This window comes from Cotesia typhae, unplaced genomic scaffold (genome assembly GCF_013202065.1).
Source record: "Cotesia typhae breed Kobodo isofemale line unplaced genomic scaffold, CoteBio_Ctyphae scaffold_13, whole genome shotgun sequence".
NCBI classification, from domain to species: domain Eukaryota; kingdom Metazoa; phylum Arthropoda; class Insecta; order Hymenoptera; family Braconidae; genus Cotesia; species Cotesia typhae.
In genome coordinates, this window is record NW_027423774.1 from 11,995,913 (window position 1) to 12,009,047 (window position 13,135).

Genomic DNA, 13,135 nt, shown 5'->3' on the forward strand with positions numbered 1-13,135 from the left:
TCTACTACTACTAACTTGTTCACATATGCTGACTATATACTCGATGCATTAAATGATAGGACCCAGGTACACGCAATATACACAGATTTTAGTAAAGCATTTGACAAGCTCAACCACGAAATACTGGTAAAAAAATAAAGTAACTATGGAGTATCCGGCAATGCACTAAACTGACTACAATTTTACCTCTCTGATAGACGTTTTCAAGGTAGAGTAGATAGTCACATATCTAGCGAATATTATGTCTCTTCAGGAGTTCCGCAGGGTTCTCACCTTGGCCCTATCTTTTTCAACATATTCGTAAACCCGACTAGAAAAAAAATTGTATAACCAATTGGAACCGAATCGGGTGCCCAATAGGGAACCCAACATTGGGATGTAACGCAACACCCAAGATGGTTCCAATCGGGACTCTATTGGGTCCCAATGGGGCATTCCCAACTATATCCCAATTGGGCATACTCTATAGGGTTCCAATTGTGTCAGCCCTGCAGAAACCCTAAGATAACCCAATAAAATCCCAACATACAAAAGGTTTACTAAAATTAATTTTTCATTTGAATAAAATAAATAATAAAAATAATTTTATTCCGCTACACTGTTACTTTTTTTGTTCATATTGTTTATCTTTCGAAGAAGACCATGGCCGTCCTAATCCCGAGCTCCGTGTAAAACCGATTTCAAAGCATTTAAAATCGCTGGTTTGTCTACAGCATAAGCTGTATTTGAGCTCAATTTTTTTATTAAAATATCTAAAATAAAAATAAATTAATTTTCAATAGTTAAGACATACATTTAATAAAATTAATAAATATTATAGTAAAATAACTCACCTTCAACAGAATTGTAAAAATTTAATATCTTGAAAACTTTTTTATTTTTATCAACATGTGACACGTTTAATGGCACATATTTTAGAGCAATATCACGGGAAATATATGGTCGAATAAGACGACTCATCATATTTTTTACGAGACTCTCGTTTTTGTTGACATGCTGCATCATCTGACATTTCTGCAAACAATTCAACACTCATAACTTCTAATTTTCAACTAGTATATTCTATATTTCAGCAGATTAAAGAATCCTCTATTAAATAATTAAAAATAATTCATCAATCTCATATTTATCATATAACCAATTGATCCCTGAAATTTTCTTAAAAACGGTCAACTAATTGCAGAAAATGATAATATCATTAACATTTAAATTTTCAATAAGTTATTACAGTTATTAATGCAGGTATTGTAGTTAACAGTTAGATTTTTAATTGATAATTTCGAATTTGAAAGTTAAATTGATAATTTATTCTCCAATAAATGATTTAAAACGATCTAATAAACCAATAAATTAAAAATTGTTTGTTCGATAATTTGATTTTAAATTGATGAACGTAAGGGATATAATCAATAAATTTTTTATTAAAAAAAAATGTTTTATCAATAAAAAATTGACAACATTTTGATTGAATAAAAAATGTTTGTATTAATAACTTTTAACCTTTCTTTATTTAACGATAATAATTAATTAAGCAGTTAAATTTTTAGTTTAATTCGTAATCGAACTTTTTAACAATTTTTTAAAAAGTTTTTATCAATAAATTGGTTTTCGATTGAATAAATTTATTTCTATTTATTTATAAGAATATGAATTGTAACGTTACATTCTGATGTAGCATTCCAGTAGTTGTATACTTGAGTAATGTTGTGAGTTTAGGTTGTGGGAGTACGATAATGTATAGTATTGAGGACTATCGTGAGTGTGTGTGTAAGTTAGTGTCTCGAGGATGTCGAGCTGCACTGCGGAAAAGTGACCGATGTAATGTGTCTCCCGGTCAGTTACCGACGACTGAACTTAGGTTCAGCCTCTTGGAGCGAGGTGATTACTGTAAAGGAGCGACTAAAATGTCGTCGCCCCGGAATACGGGAGTTTTGGCAGTCTCATGCGGTAGGTTGCGGTTGACAGGCCTCGATTCCTGGATGATCGAGGGTAGTCGCGAGTTCTGTCTGAGCTCCCAGGGGAGCAGGATCACTGGTAGGTCTGGCACTCTAGTTGTGTGAGTGTAGAAGTGAATGTGGGGGTATATTGTGCCTGAGTTGGCTTGAGAAACGAAAGAGTAAGGATCGTTTGTGTGGAAATCCGGCTTAAGACCGGATTGTTTATTAAGGGAGTCTTGTGGAAGTCTTTATGGAGGACGGACGTACCGTCGCTGTTAGGCAGCGTTAAATGTGTATCGATAAGGAAGTCGATTGTGAGCTCTTGTTGAGTAAGCATCGCGTTGAGAGTCAAGTGAGTCTCTCGTACCGAAGCTGGCGTGCCTCACGCATGCTATTACCGTAGACCTATGGCCGAGGCCATGGTCTTTGTTTTCGTGTCGTTTAGGACTGCTTCCGCGAGATTTCATAAATCGATTTAATTTATTTACCGATTATTAAGATTGAGTATTAGTTTGGGAGTACCGATTTCTGTACTAGTTATCGTTTAGTCCCGTTTTGTGTGGAAATTACTTCCTATGAGAGACCGAATCACGACCCTCTCTCTATAACCAGCATAACTGAGCAGAACCGAGGTATTCCGTTACCGTCAAGGCCTATCTTGGTTTTTTAAAAACATAAAATTTATGTTTATCGTATCCCGGTTGCCGATACCGGTGAAACAAAAGTCGGCTGGCGCCTGTCGGCGTTCCTGGAGGATCGAGATATGGCTGAGATGGACGAAGTGTAACGTAAAAAATTATAGTATGCTTTGAGATCTACCGTTGGAAAAAATCTACGTTATAGAATAATACTTTACCAATGACTCATTAAACTTTGAATCAGTGCCAATTTTTTCATTAAATTTAATGAAAATTGCACCTTCTTGAATAGGGAAGTTAAATTCCGCCTCTTGCTTATCATCATTTGTACTTTTACTAATGTCTTTAGTGTTATTACTATTGCATGAACAATTTTTCAATTTTTTCATCTCGATTTGTAGAAGTTTTAATTCTGACGTATTGTTGACAAGTTGCGAATTTATACCTGCAATCTGCTTACCGAGACTTTGAAAATATTTGATTACATTTGATTTCTCTGTAGAATGCAAAACAATAATTAATACAATAATTACGTATTAAATTTCTAAGATATTTTCTAATTAAGAAACGCAAAAAAACTTACCATCTACTGCTAAAATTTTATTTGGTCTCTGAAGAGCGTTTTTATTTTGATCTGTCATAACTTTTTTTGTATTTCCACCACCCTGCTCTATATCATTCCCTATAGAATCGAATAGACCAACAGATGTACTTTTCTTCGTTAAGAAGTTATTTGTATCAAGCTTGAATTTTTTAATATTCATATTTTGTTCCTGAATTTTTTTTTTTTGTTGGGACTTGACATTAATTTTTTTGAATCTAATGAACGCTTCTTATACGGTGAAGCAGCACCAGATTTGGCTGGAGTCTCATTGAATGATGATGATGATGATGAAAATGAAAGAGATATGTCGACCTTTTGGTCAGATTGCTTCAAATCTTTTTTCTTCATGTTATTGGATCTTTTTTTTTTGATGACGTTATAGAATGAGTTTCAAATGAAGACTCATTTGAAGAAGATAACGGTGATCACGGAAGTAAATTGTTTTTCTGGCAAGATCGCTGTGATTTTATTTTCTTAGGAAATTTCACGGTTTCTCCTTCCTCATCTGAGTCGCTTGGTTCATCAGAATCTATGCAAAAGAATATAAAATAGTTAATACAAGAATTAATTTATTTCTTTAAATTGTACATACCAATTTTTGTTGGGGATTTATTAAATTTCAGAGTGCCTTTGTTTAATAGATCTTTCATTTTATCTGCATTATCAGCATGTTATTTAATTTTTAATTTTTTTTTGTCACTTGTTACTATTAGTTCAGCAGATTTTTCATTATCAGTAGTATACGCATATGGATTTTTTTCCAGAATTTCCAGTCTTTTTTCCGCTTCTTCGTATGTAGCTGTAAAATTAATTGATTAATGATCAATATAATTGTAAATATAACACATTACGTTTTATTAAAAAAATAGTTAAGTTTGCAAAAGTTAACCCACATAATTTAAGATCACTGAATTCAGCAGACATCTAAAAATTTTCTGATTTTTTTTTCATTAATAAAAATCAAAATTAAAAAAAGTTTAAGAAATTGTACTTTTAGTATTTCAAGTTTTTTACACATGGAATTTTTTTAAAAGATTGTTTTGTGATAATTTATTTAATAATAAAAATCATAAAAATTTTTAGATGTCGACTAATTTCAGTGTCATAATTAAAAAATTATAAAAATAAAATATATATTTATAAATAAATGAAAGACATAACATACTTGTTCTGCCTCGAATGTCCATGAGGTATTCGGGCCATGAAGACAAAGGTCCAGCACACTTTATAACCATATTTTGCAATGTTTTAAATTTCTGTAAATCATATGGTGTTGGCATAAATTTACAGTATGTTCTTTCCGTAATTTTGTCATATGACAACCAAGAACTAGGAACGATGTCAATACTTTTCTTCGAACTATCGTCCAAAAAAAGAATCAACTGATATTTATGATTTCTTCTAAAATTAATAGAAAGATTAATGTTAATATAAAATTAACGTCAGTGTAAGCTAACTACAGAAAAAAATTAATTATTTTACAAATTCTTACTTTGCATGAGACATAATTTTGATCAATTGTATTCACTTTATTAGCACTTGATTAATATTTTATCAATTATATTGCACTGCCTAGAACTTTTTTTTATTATTATTTTCATAAATTATCTTGCACAGTAATATAACCATCAATTATTCCGGAAATTCAGCGTCTCGATGCGTTATTCAAACATTCTTTGATGCAAGAGTCACACGTGTATAAGTATTTTATCTGCTAGTTCTTTGTTTTAGGCGCGGACCTGTCTGAACTTGTATATATTATAGTCACAACATTTTCCACCACGTGTGCCGCTGGTATTACACAAATAACTATTAAATCTTACCGCCATATTCAATAATATATAGGTTGATGAAAGTATGATACTAAAGTAAGCCGACGTTTTAAATTTTTTGATTTTTTTTGAATAATTAAATTATAACAAAAAAAATTTTTTTTAAACTTGTACTTACAGTTTTTAAAGTTTTTTACAAATGAAATTTTTTTTTCTGTAGTCATTTTTTTCAATAAAAAAAATTACAAAGTTTTTGAATGTCGGCTAACTTAATTTTCATGATGAAAGTAGTAAATATTTTATAATAAATAATTATGATAAATACATCCCCGATAGGGATTATTCTGATGTTAAACTTTAAAAGGAATTTGTTTTTTTTTTATTTAAATAAATAATGAGAGATTAATATTTAAAAGTTTTTAATTATTTTTGATTTTTAAAAATGAAAATGTTTTTTTGAGAAATTTTATTTTTTTTTACAATTTTTATGAATTTTGAAAACAGTTTTGAATTAATTTTTGTAAGTCTTTTACAAACATTGAGATAATTTCTGATATGGAATTATATTAGTAATAAAAACATCTTGGAAATGATTACTATTTATGTTATTAAAGTTAGCAGTCAATTGACAATTTTTTAATTTTATTTAACAAAAAAAATTGTCGCAAAAAATTATATTTAAAAAATTGCATTTTTTATTTTTTGAAATTTCTGCATGTCAATTATTTTTTTTAATTTTTCTTGCTATAATTTCTTTGTTATAAAATTCTTAAAATTATTAAATATATTCTAAATTAATGATACTAAAGATAACCGACGTTTTCAATTTTTTTTTTTTTTTTTTTTTTTTTCAATAATTAAATTAGAACAAAAAAATATTTTTAAAAAATTGCACTTACAGTTTTTCAAGTTTTTAACAAATGACAATTTTTTTTTTTTTTTTTTTTTTGTAGTAATTTTCTCCATAAAATAATTGTTTAATTCCTAAATGTCGGCTAACTTAATTTCCATTTTTTTTTTATCAACTTATTCGATTTTATTTTATAAAATTACATTTTTGTAGTAATTTCTCTAATACTATAAAAGTATAATAGATTTAATAGAGTATAATAGATTATAATACATTTCCATAATATTAAATATGTAATAAAGATATAGCGTACATTTTTTCTGTATTGTTCATATTTATTATAAATGGTACCATTTTTTTATCCATGCTAATTAATGGAACTGTTATTCTTTAACAGTTTCTTTTGCTAACAGTCTATTCATCAAAGTATTCTGAACTAAATGGATATTGAAAAATGGGACCTTCTTTTTTAATTTTAATCAAGTTTTCACCTACTGGTATAAATATTTTCTCGATTAACACGATATTTTTATTTATTAGCATTACTACATTGTTTAGATGTTTTGATGTAATAATTGACTGTTCAAATTCAGCACATTTAATCGGTATATCATTCTTTTCATCAGGAGGGAATTGCTTTATAATTTTTATACGAGCCGGAATTGTAGGTTTGTATGTATTAGCTAAAGATAACTCGCTTAGTCGGCGACATACTTGAGCAAGTGGGCGATTTCCAGTTCGAATGTATTTCCTTAATTTTCCAAGATAATTCTCGAATGAATAACCAGATACTTCTGAGATCGTGCAGTTCATATGTTGAACGTTATCAGCAAGATGGTATAGAATATGCATGTTACTAACGAGGCATTGTTTACCATATAAAATTATTGATGTTCGAATAAATAATTTTAAACAGTACTTTGCATGATTTACTTTTTGAATAGCTAAATTTTTAGAACATAGTAATCTAATTCCCACGTGCAACAGTAAAAAATGTTTGTAAACATCTTCAGACTGGAATTTTTTTCAAAATGACTAGACCAGCATACAATACTAAAAATGAGTACTCAGTAGCTTTAAATTTTGAAATATTATCTAGCGACCTAGTTGTTCTCTGAAAATCTTGAGGGACTTGCGACTTCAGTTAGATTAATAAACTTGATAATAAATCTTTCATATTTTTGCTGAATTTTACTGATTTGATATTACTACTGAGCCAATAGTCAAATATTTTTTTAACGATTCCTAAATATACTAAATGCATTGAATCTAACGAAAAATCATTTATCATATCAATTTGAGGATTAATATTAGGTAGAGGTGATATACCAATGTGATGTTGAGGATTACTTTGGTTCCGAAATGAATTATCAGTTCTTGGAGTACACATAGCTGTATTTATAGGATAAATCGTGCGTCCTGCTACTCGTTGACCTTCAACTTCACACTTTTCACAAGCCCAATAACTTCCATGACCTTTCAGGCACTTAACGAACGATCGAGCAGGTTTATCACAAATGAATGCCTTTATTGATACTTGAAATAATAAATTATCTATTTGCACTCCAGATTCCAAAAGTTGATTTACTTCAATGAGAAATTTTGTCAAATAACTTTCCACACAGCTGGGTTCATGATTTCCATAATAAATGGTTACTGGAAAAGGCTCATAAATATCGGATTGGTAAAATACTTTGCACAAAATAGGCCAGGAAAGAGATGGACTTCATGTAATTCTGGATTTACACATTTTTTTAAATTCTCTGTTATTCCAAAATAAACAAATTCTCCTGAATCGTTGTCGGTTAATGTTTCTATGGTATATGGAACATTATTTGTCCTTAGAAATGTTTTAGAACATTAAGGTAGTTCAGGATAACGTGTTCTTCGTAAAATTTTCAAGAGCTAATCTAATCTACTGTGTGGAAGTAGAGGTTCCTTCAATGCCCATTGACGAAGTTCCTCAATTTCATCTAAATCATTTTCTTCGTCAACACCAATCATGTCATCGTCACTGTCTTCTAACAACTCTCTAAGATCATTTAATTCTTTTTGATCTGCAACATTAATTTCTTCATGATTATCCACGTAATCAATTTGTTCATCATTGTCACTTGATACATAGCCATCAAGAACATTATTCAGGAAAAAGTTTCTATTATCATCAATTGCTTCAGGTGCATCTTCGATATCACTAGAACTTGATGATAAGTTATGACCACCATCAACCATTTGATCATCATCTTGAAGCTGAAACGCTCCACGATATCTTCTGACTCTTAATCGTCCAAGCTCATGCCTAACGTACTCACGATCTCCAATAGACATTTTTAATAATATTACTATTACTACACTACTAACTACACAGTTGATATATTTTGATTTAAATGAAAAACCAATTACTAATAATAAATTATTATCACTTTTCAATAGCTATGAATAAAATTTATGGTTAATTTTACATAACACAAGTTGATTAAGAATGCAAAAAGTTTTAAATAAAATATGTTAACACTTTCGAAACGTGATTTAACATTATTTTTAGGTTATTGATAAATGACATTTGTAAGATGCCATCTTGTAGTCGAAGACTACACTAACACTATTCAAAACGGGTCATGTGTTCTCATGGCGGGAACGTACTTGTTACATTGAACTACTGAAAACAGGCCATACAAACCCTTGTGGAAATAATTCTTTGAAAAAACTCTTGAAAAGTCTTTATAACTCTGAATAAGACTTTTCGAAAGTCTTCACATCCCTAACTAAGTAAAGGAAAGACTTAATAAGTCTTCAAAACTCTGCAATACTCTTCAAAAGTCAAATTTTCCCTGCAATTTCGGAATTTCTCAAAGAGTTATTAAGACTTGATAAGACTTGTTCAGTTTTACAGGAAAAGAAGAAAATATTTCTTTTCAAAAAAATTACTTATCAGAATTAAATAAAACTATAAAAAAGAATTAATGCATGTTTTAAATAATATTTTCATCACGAAAATACTTTGATGGGCATCGAATCACTCATAGTTGAGCAAGTCAAAACATCAACAGCAAATGAAGTGCACTTGATGTTGGAAACAGATACTACTCAAAGAGTAAATCCAATCGGTATTTAATTTGGACTATCAAATATTAAAGTCAATTTTCTAGGTAGGAACGAATTTTCTATCCACACGCTATCTGCTGGAATTAATTGATACCTAACATATTTTAGTTTACGAATTTACAGTTAGAATCTTTGAGTGTTCTTAGTTTCTAATAGGTGGTATGTGGTTAGAAAATTCTTTCCTACCTAGAAAGTTGACTTTAATATTTGATAGTCCAAATTAAATACCGATTGGATTTACTCTTTGAGTAATATCTGTTTCCAACAGCAAGGGCACTTCATTTGCTGTTGATGTTTTGACTTGCTCAACTATGAGTGATTCGATGCCCATCAAAGTATTTTCGTGATGAAAATATTATTTAAAAAAAATTTTTTAAAACATGCATTAATTCTTTTTTATAGGTTTATTTAATTCTGATAAGTAATTTTTTTGAAAAGAAATATTTTCTTCTTTTCCTGTAAAACTGAACAAGTCTTATCAAGTCTTAATAACTCTTTGAGAAATTCCGAAATTGCAGGGAAAATTTGACTTTTGAAGAGTATTGCAGAGTTTTGAAGACTTATTAAGTCTTTCCTTCACTTAGTTAGGGATGTGAAGAATTTCGAAAAGTCTTATTCAGAGTTATAAAGACTTGTCAAGAGTTTTTTCAGAGAATTATTTCCACAAGGGAATGTATACACTATGCCATTGAACATGACATAATGTACACCAATGAAAACGAGAAAGAAAAAAATACAATAAAAATGGTTTTCACGAAAAAAAATGTCGTCCCGAGCAACTTATGTTTTTTTTTCTTTTTTTTTTAATGTTATTTTGGATAATCTATAAAATTATTTATTCGTTCTAGAATTGAAATGATTTTTTTTTAAGTTGACATTTCTATTTTAAAAACATTAGTAGTTAACTATACTGTATCATCATGCGTCGATTTTTAAGTTCGAATAACCTAATGTATTCCCAAAAATATTCCAAAGGGGAAAACCCAACAGCGAGTTACTGATAAGAAGGTTTAGTTTTCCCAACGTGTTACCAATTGGTTCCCAATCGGGTAAACCTCAGAGCAAATTATTCATTTTGACGTTGGGTTTTCTCAAAAAAATCCCAACAGTAACCCAACTGGGCAAACCAATCATGAGTCATTAATTTTAATATTGGGTTTTCCCAACATATTTCGAAGTATATCCCAATTGGGCAAACCCATTCGCAATTTTTTTATTTTATCGTTGGGCTTACCCGACATGGCCCCAATAATTTCCCAATAGGGATATCCCAATGAGGGATAACCCTCAAAATTTCAATCGGAGTACTTGCTGTATGCTGATGATCTCAAGATCTACAGGGTAATAAATAGTGTACTGGATTCTCATATACTTCAAAATGGCATCGATGAACTTTTTACGTGGTGCCAAAAAAAAAACAAGCTATACCTGAATATCACAAAATGTGCCGTGATGTCGTTTTCACGTGGTCCAACGAAGAATTTCACAAACTATTATTTGAGCAATGAAATTATCCATGAAGTAGATGATGTCAAGGACCTTGGCATCATTATAGACAACAAATTGACTTTTGTATCACATGTAGACAAAATAACTCGTCAGCTCTACAAAATGCTTGGACTGCTGACGAGAACCAGTAAGGAGCTTAGTAATGCCCAATCACGAATCCGTCTCTTCGCAGCCTTAATTCTGCCCATATTAGAATATGGAACAGTGATATGGTCTCCATTTACAGACACTCTAATAAATAGAGTCGAAAAGGTTCACCATAAATTCTGTAAATCCTTATTATTCACCAATTCTAGGATTAGAGATGGATCTACTATAGAATACGTACGACGAGTATATGGAATTAATAGACTTATCGATAGACGGAAGGCTCCAGATGAGATCTTTTTTTATGAAATTTTTAATGATCTCATTGACGGACCGGGCATCTATAATTCCTTTGAGATTGTCTCGAACGAACGAAAGCTCAGACACAACCGACTATTGATAACCATCAAGTCTAGTCGATCTCCAACCTGGTGAACTTCCTACATGATTCCGTGAACTTTTTTGGTGGCTCCTTCCAGACATTCAGCTCTAATCTTAAGAGATGTATATTGCAATATTATGAATAACGCTGTTAAAGTTGTGTTTTTTCTTTTTGTTCTTTTGAACTTTCGAATTTTTTTATTATTTTTTGTTGTTATTTTTTTTTTTTTTTTTTTTTAGTTTCTGCAGGTATCACTAAATGAACCGTTATATGTATTATTTTCAATCTAAAATTCTCAAATTCAATAATTAATAATTTTTTATCTCATAATTTAATGTATGGACTAATTATTGTACACAGAAAAAAAAATATTCTTGAATCAAGTATATAATTTTGAAGAGCTTCATATTCTTGATTTGAGTAGAAAAATTCTTGATTTTAGGAAATTTTTCTTGATTTAAGGGAATTTTACTTGATTCAAGAATTTTTCGTCTTAATTCAAGACAATTACCCTCTTCAAAATTATATTCTTGGGTCAAGAATTTTTCTCTTGAATCAAGTTAATTTGTTCTTCTGTGTATAATGCCGATTGGCGTTAAATAAATAAATAAATAAATTATTTTTTTAAATTTATAATACTCTAACAATTAATTTAAACTTAATTAATAATTAATGAAATATTTCATAGTCTTAAAACATTAAGAATAAAAAACAAATGAAGTTTTTGTGAGAAAACTGAATTTCAAATATTCTATGCGCATGCACAGAAGTCATGAGATTTTTTTTATGGCCAGAGTAAATAAGGTGAGTCAAAGTACCCATGTCTTGAAGAGTTAATCATTTCTTTTCCCAGTTTTCAAATTTGTTTCTAATGGTGAATTCAGCTATGAATTATGGTTAGAAAAATGGTTTTTTTGTAAATACTTCGATACCCCTATTTTGATTAATTCGTTAATTTGATCAGCTTTTCCGCCCAAAATAACGATGTCGACTATCGTAAACCGCTCCATAATTATTTTAATAATCCAAGAAATATCGTTGTTAAAAGAAATCGTAAAAAAAATTTTTTTTCAGAATAATACAAAAAATTTTTCTCATATCAATTTTTTTCTTCAAAATAAGTCTAATCTTTTAAGATTTCACAAAACATGGTTTTCTAATGTAATTTTTCAATTTATGATTGAATTAGATTTCTTTAATATAGAAATCTTAGTAAAGCTTTATCAACCACGCTAAATTTCACTAAGAGTTATAAAATCAGAGGATTTATCCAATAGATATTGCGTCTTACAAATTCTCACAAAACTGTGGAATGCTGCTAATCTTGTCGAAATCGGTTTATTCGTTTCTGAGATATTCAGTTGAAGTTTTATTTTTTAAATTTCAAAAAAAAATTTTTTTTCTCATAAAACTTCAATTACCTACGTCAAATCGTTTAGTAGCTGATAAATAATCTTTTTCGACTTCAAAAATTGCTTTAAATGATATAACCTTTATTAAAAACAATTGATTCCATCGAAAGATATCGCATTTGAAAATTGGAAAAAATGTATTCACACGACGACTACATTGTCAAGCTCAAAGAGCTTAAAAAAGTATAAAAGCTATGTTTTCGAGCTTGTCGAGAATTACCCAATCTTTTTGAATCCTTAACGAGCTGGAAATTCTAGAGATGGTCTGTAAGGTTATCCGTTTTCTAGATATTTTTATCAAGGTTACTAAATTTTGATACAATGATTATCAGTTAAAGTGAATTTTTCACAATGGTGGTAGCTAAGGATAACGAGCAACCTTATCGTGGTGTACTGATAATTTTAATAGTAAATAATTAAAGTTCAAAAGTTTTCTTACTGAGAAAAATGGGTGGTTTTGCACCTCATGTCCAAGTAGCCGCTTTCCAGCATCTTTTTCTAATAAGCACAGTAGAATATCAATTGAATCTTGGCTAAGATACTTGGGAATAGATGGACGCTCATTACAAATGCTCCAAAACAGTTCGTCCTCATCACATCCCGAAAATGGTGATTGTGCCGTCAACATTTCATACAGTAGAACTCCAAATGACCACCAATCGACAGACTGATTATATTTGGTACCATTGATAATCTGTAATAAAAAATGTCTTCTTCAGAATCAGCAATATACACATAAGAGAAATATTGAAAATCAGAAACTTCATTTTGAGCTATAGAATCCGATGGTAATAAACTATTACTTATTAATTGGTTGATGAATTGGTTAACTTTAGTTT

General features: G+C 29.9%; 2 protein-coding genes across 2 annotated transcripts in view; both read right to left on the reverse strand.

Annotated features, from left to right (window-relative positions):
- The window catches only part of LOC141535113 (uncharacterized), a 224,404-nt gene that overhangs the window by 25,515 nt on the left and 185,754 nt on the right, over positions 1-13,135 (reverse strand). The window contains exon 5 of the mRNA XM_074254905.1: positions 12,736-12,990. Within this exon, the coding sequence (XP_074111006.1) occupies positions 12,736-12,990 (255 nt within the window). The remainder of the gene's footprint in view (positions 1-12,735; positions 12,991-13,135) is intronic.
- LOC141534808 (uncharacterized) lies at positions 596-5,193 on the reverse strand. Its single transcript, XM_074254385.1, has 6 exons — positions 4,345-5,193; positions 3,772-3,978; positions 3,159-3,708; positions 2,794-3,071; positions 834-1,014; positions 596-752 (listed from the first exon to the last, which is right to left on the reverse strand). Exons 3-6 carry the CDS (start codon positions 3,337-3,339, stop codon positions 652-654), a joined length of 741 nt encoding a protein of 246 aa, XP_074110486.1. The 5' UTR covers positions 3,340-3,708; positions 3,772-3,978; positions 4,345-5,193; the 3' UTR covers positions 596-651.

Coding starts and splice junctions, on each gene's coding strand:
- LOC141534808 (XM_074254385.1), bottom strand. CDS start 3,339: ATGAATATTAAAAAATTCAAGCTTGATACAAATAACTTCTTAACGAAG. Junction 1,015..2,793: donor CAAAGTTTAATGAGTCATTG/GTAAAGTATTAT, acceptor AATTGTTTGCAG/AAATGTCAGATGATGCAGCA. Junction 753..833: donor TTTTTACAATTCTGTTGAAG/GTGAGTTATTTT, acceptor TTTTTATTTTAG/ATATTTTAATAAAAAAATTG.